The following is a 5,882-nucleotide window of genomic DNA, read 5'->3' on the forward strand; positions in this document are numbered from 1 at the left end:
GATGTCTGCTACAGTAGTCTGCATCTGGGCATCAGTTCAGTTCTGTGTGCTGCACATCATAGCCTATCATATTTCATTCTCAAGTAGATGATAGTGAACTGACACTACTGAAGAATGGTGGAATTGTTGTTGCTCTTTGAACAGGCAAAACAAAACTGTTCAAAAGAGAATGAAAGGTAATGCTTTCTTTGTGGAGGCTGTCTTTTTTTTGGGGGAGGGGGGGATGTTTCATCACCCTGTTGAGAGTCACCAGTAGAACACTAACTATTATATCTTCTAACCCAACTTAATTTTATGGTAATAATTTAATATATCCACCGAAATAAAAAATGCAAGAAGATTTGCAATTGAAACTGTGTTTTAGGAGAAGCAGAGAGAGAGGCCTTTCGATCGAAAAACAAATGTGAAACTCACAAAAAATAATTATGAAAAATATTTAAAACGATAAATGTGTATGTTAAAGAGGAAAATATATATTTTGGGAGAATAGAGAAGAATAATCATGTTTCTTTGTGATGCTTCATCATCTTGTGGCAAGCATAGTGGCTCTGCAATCCAAAAACAAATGAGGAACTCATAAAATATTAGAAAAATATTTGAAACATAGTGGTGTAAATTATCGATATTAATAAAGGGTATAATAAAGGATGAATATCTCTTGGAAGACATACTATAAAATTAAAATAATACTTCAAGAAATTAGCATGGTCTTTGTGTAAAGGTGACATACACAAATTAAGAGAAGGTGCCACTTTTTTTACTACTCTATGAAATACTTGTAGGTAGGTTTTATGGTAAATATAGAGCTTTCCAATTGAAAAATAAATGAGAAATTTATTAAAAATAATATTTGAAATATAATCTCATATTAACATCTCTTTGGAGGCATCCGATAAAATTTGATCAGTACAAAAGAGATTAGCATGGCCTCAAATCGCGAAATAATCAAAATATTTTCTACTGCTATAGAGAATACTTGTTTGTAAGTAGGTTTATTGACAAGCATAAATCTTCTCAATTAAATGAAAAATATGATCTCACAAAGGCACGCATAGAGCTTGCTAATTGAGAAATATAGTACTATATGGTTGAAATATAGTACTATATAGTATTATTAGAGAAAATTTAATTTTTTTTCTACTATGCCGAATAATACCATGGAGACAAATAATGCAAGGATGTTGACACTTAACAAGTATAAAGCTTTACAATTGAAAAACAAATGAGAATTCATAAAAATATTAAAAAAAAAATTAAAATATAATCCCATATTGATGAATGATGAAACAATGTTGACGTTAATAAGCATGCATGTTAAAATAGTTCAATGTCCCCATGCAAGAATAACATGCGAAAATTGTGAAATGGTTTAATTTTTTTTACTACTCTGTGAAATGGTTTAAATTGTGAAAGGGATGTTAACATGCAAAGAAGTATTTGATAAGCTAAAAGGAGACAGCATGAAGTATAAGAGGTGGTCGTGCATAGACCATCCACAAATGGCATCCATACAAATGATGCACATGAGGAATAAAGCAACACATAGTATGCACAAGGATTCTCTTATACATAGCAGCAAGAAAGTAATATAGCAGAAAGAAGCCATTCTTTTCCACAACCATTGAAAATCCTGAAAGCCATACAGAAGGTTCACGGCACCAAAGATTTGTAATTACAGTATGCAGACAATCTCCGAGAGGTCCCATTCAACTAAAATCAAAACCCGATGCAAATTAACACTTTTGAAATCAACTTGATGATAGAAATATTCAAATATCATGTTTAAGTGCCATGAATGGAGAACAGTTCAAAACAACTGGCATATCAGAAAAGCATGCATGTGCATTGAGATTCTGTGTCAAACGATAGTTTTTAGATTTTGCACCATTCTAAAGCAGGAAGACTTGATTCATACTTACATAACAAAAGTTAGTTTGGTAAAGAATATTGGCAGAGTGATAAAAAAGCAATTAATGCTTTAACATCTATTTCTTCCCATTAATCTATATTTATCAAAGGACATTTCACACTGAAAGAAACAATAACACATTTAGACTTGGCTATCCATGCACTAGAAATACAATATAGTGATACATAAGAAAGCTATATCAAATGTTAAAAGTTTCATACATGAAATCATGGGAGCCTGTACTCTTTGGGTTGCAGTTTTGCAGCTTTTTCTGTCTTCATTTCAAATGTTTCTTTTTGGCAAAGGATGCTAATATTTGAACCCATCACGGTTGCAGATGATGCAGGATACTTTATAGCCTTCACTTGCTTGCTGGTGGTGTCATTAGTCTGTATTCTGCACGCATTTGAAGGCCTATGGAAGTTTCGATATACACTTATTGAGACAAGAAAAAAAACTAAAAATTTCATCTGCATTGTAACAAATTGTTCCCAGGAACAGAATGTGAATAATGATTTGTTAAATTTAATCTTCTCATCTGTTACGTCTCACATCTATAGTATGTATTACATTATCTAAATTTTGCAATGACTTCAAAAAAACATCAATCAAGCTGGAATAGAATGAATGTGCCATGATTTACTATCTATCACTTTACTCTATCCAAGAAAAAATATACACAAAATAACAAATAGGCATTTAAACTGCAGCTAAGTAAGCATTAAAATCACAACACTTCAGTGGATGATGAAACTAATCCAAAAGTAACAAAAGAAATTCAATTTTTTATTCTGGCTGGAAAAGTTGGCCACTTCCATGGGCAAGGCAAGCTCATGAATTTAGCTTTAAAACTATGATCATTGTATCCAATCTCTTGATGGATTATTTCCCAGAGATTGTGTCTTAAATCTTGGACAATTCAATCTCCGGGTTGGCCACCCAACAAGTCGACCTTTTTGAAAACATCTCTGAATAATCTAATATCATTATAGATCTGGCCTGCTGTTCGAACATCTTAACACTTGTATTTTCCATTTACCAATACCCTTTTCGTTAACTGGTATGCACAGTCCCCAGATTTCATACATTATACCTACATCAAACAGAAATCTTAGTCTGAAACATTACCTTCTTCTACCCTTCATGCCCAAATCATGCAACATTTACTTTCGTATGAATTTTTATTTGTCTTGAAGAAAATGTAAAAGAGACTTGCTATTGAATATCAACACTTCTCAGCTGTTAAAAACACTCGATCAGCAATCTATCTGCAAATACCAATAATTATAACAACTGCACCAGATTACCTTCAAATCCCATACTGTCCATTTTGGCACCAGCTAATTTTGTCAGTTAGTGCTTTTAAAGAGGTGGATTCTATTTCGTCACAATCATCCATCATCAAAGTCACCAATCACACTGCAGGAATAATCAAGGATAATTTAATTTCTAGATCAGACAAGCAAAAAGTTCTTTTATTAAATTTGAGTCATGCCAGTGGACCACCAGTTCCTCAGGTACCATGCTGCTCTGCTCATGTGCACTATCATGACAAATTGAGAAAAGCTCGAGAGACTGCATTGCCAAACCAGAACTCGTGAGGGAACATGCTTGTGCTGACAAAGCTGGCACAACATGTCATCTCAATAAACTGTTACTTCATGTGTTTTAGCACAGATAATAGTACCATCAGCAGTATAATATATTCTATTGGATTGGAGACTGCAAAAATACAAAATAAGGATTCAAATGGGTCTCCAAATCACTTTTTTTTATAAGTGTTATGCATCTGCTATGAGTCTTTTGCCTTTTTACCTTACGGTTGCTCCTCAAGAATTAATTTGTGTCTCATAAAAGAAAACATCCACCTTCATATCAACTAGAACTTCAAATTTTTCTTTTTTAATTTAGATCTTCAATTACTCTTGGGCATATTATGCTAGTTTAAGTTCCATTTTCAGGAATCTGGCATATCAAAGGTACTGTGCATCTATAAAACTTAACTAGCAGGTTAAACAATTTTAATAGCCGAATAAGCAAGGCACTTACATTCAATAGTTCTCTGCCACAGGTCTAGAAGGGAAAAGTCTTAGAAGAAAAGTCATTAAAGACCACAGGCAAACAACACCAAGGATTTGGAGAACGGCTAGCATGGAAATGAATGCGCTACTTCTTTCCATTACTGCAGTGTTCGTAGACGATCCTCTCATTAGAAACAATAACCTTTCTATAAAATGTGCACCCTTGTTCAACTGATACAGTCTATATACCTGCAATATAAAATCAGTCCAAGTACTAGAATTTGAATCGGAAAAGGACTTCAAGACAGGATCGTAACCGATACCTCAAAGATTATTGGCAATACAGGCCAACAAGATGAATTACGTCTGTCGAGGTGTGTCTCAAATGCATATTGTGCAGCACAACCCATCAGAAATGGAGCGACGGCAACCACAGCAGGGAGACCAATCACTGGCCAAACAACATAGGCCGCAAGAAGAGGAGCAAACACCTTGAAACCCATGGTGAAGAAAGCCGAGGAAAGGTAGCCTCTGAGGCCGGTGATAAGGCTCCATCTTTTCGGGCTGAAGTCAAGATATGGGCGTTGTACATGATCAGTTACTGACAGAAATGCAGCAAGCCCGACATAGAATATGGCCTCTGAAGACAATGAGGCGACAATTTCTGCAGAAAATAGTTATATTCTTCAGGAAAAAATAACAAAAACAAAGTGGCCTTTATACATTAGGAAAGACTAAAATTGACATAGCTAAGCATGATGTTTTTTTTTCTTGTTGAAATAATTCTATTCTTATTGGTTTCTAACGTTCAATTTAATTGATACTTGTAACACTGCCCAAAGAATTTAATTGATCAAGTACTAAGTTCTTGCCAAGAACAACGATATGTACCTGCAAGGATCTCATCTCGTAGAACCGACTCGATAACGTTGCCGAGAAAAAATTGTGGAACCACGAGCGAAGATATCAGCGCTAGAGGACCTAAAATCCACACGAGCGATCCTGTGCCGTCCTTGAAGGGGGAAGAAACCAGCTTCCTCTCTTCCACCATCTGGTGAGTCAATCCGCAGAAAGACACAGAACCCGACTTCCCACGAAAGGGGTCAAAGCTGCCCCTCGTGTGAGACCCAGACCGGAGGACCGCGTCGAAATCCCTAGCGCTAACCAAGGATCCAACGTTCGAATCAACACTGGACGCATTCGCCTCTTTTACCGCGCCGTTGGAGTTCTCTGAATCGGGCAAATAGGCTAACACCTTGCCCGGCAGAATCGATCGACCTTTCAGAAATCAACCGAAGCAACATCAAGATGTCATTTTTCTTTGAGATTCGGTCGACGGAGGAGAGAGAATTTACCTGTGGATGCGTTCCGGAAGCGGAAACTGCGGCCGTACCATCGAAGGTTAACAGGAGGAAGCTGCATCCAAAAAGTCCAAAAGGGTCAGGGGTTAGGGTTTTAGGGGGGGGGGGGTTTTGCATTCTCGGAGTCGCGATGGGGGGACGAGATCTTACGAAGGCGGAAGGGCCGGAGAGGCTTCTGCGACGGGGGCAGGAGGGAGGAGTAGAGGAGGGAGGCGAGAGTTGGAGAAGGCGGCGGTGCACGCAGCAAACGGACTGTAGCCGCGTCGTCATCTCTCCTCCGGATGCGGTGGTCGCTGGGTAATCCAAAAACCCACCGTGGCCTACTACTACTACTGCTACACGAAACCCTCATCGGATAAAAGGAAACATGATTTTACAATATTATATTATGTTAATATTAATACTGTATTTCTAAAAGTATCGAAAAGAATCTACAACTTATTTTGAGAAATTCTCGTATAACTTTTTTAAAATAAATATTTTAACAATATTTTAACTATTTTGAGAAAACAATATTTTCATCTATCCCATAGTGCTTTGTAAAAAATTTTCAAAGTTAGAAATTTATTTTTGAGAGTTTATCCAACTTTA

The 5,882-nt window shown here is 36.6% G+C and overlaps 1 protein-coding gene across 12 annotated transcripts; it reads right to left on the reverse strand.

Moving 5' to 3' along the window:
• Positions 1–1,956: 1,956 nt before the first annotated feature.
• On the reverse strand, positions 1,957–5,631 carry LOC135585544 (uncharacterized). Of its 12 annotated transcripts, none has more exons than XR_010509026.1 (8): positions 5,442–5,631; positions 5,286–5,346; positions 4,822–5,208; positions 4,254–4,594; positions 3,959–4,179; positions 3,416–3,484; positions 3,217–3,328; positions 1,957–2,305 (listed from the first exon to the last, which is right to left on the reverse strand). XR_010509026.1 is itself a non-coding variant. In XM_065177076.1 (6 exons), exons 1-5 carry the CDS (start codon positions 5,559–5,561, stop codon positions 3,961–3,963), a joined length of 1,128 nt encoding a protein of 375 aa, XP_065033148.1. In that variant the 5' UTR covers positions 5,562–5,631; the 3' UTR covers positions 1,957–2,305; positions 3,959–3,960. The 12 variants fall into 12 exon arrangements, 4 of the variants coding, with proteins under 4 accessions (XP_065033148.1, XP_065033142.1, XP_065033159.1 ...); XR_010509030.1 differs by having other exon boundaries at positions 1,957–2,323; XR_010509032.1 differs by having other exon boundaries at positions 3,416–3,534.
• Positions 5,632–5,882: the final 251 nt, after the last annotated feature.

Source organism: Musa acuminata, chromosome BXJ1-4 (assembly GCF_036884655.1).
Source record: "Musa acuminata AAA Group cultivar baxijiao chromosome BXJ1-4, Cavendish_Baxijiao_AAA, whole genome shotgun sequence".
Classification (NCBI taxonomy): Eukaryota; Viridiplantae; Streptophyta; class Magnoliopsida; order Zingiberales; family Musaceae; genus Musa; species Musa acuminata.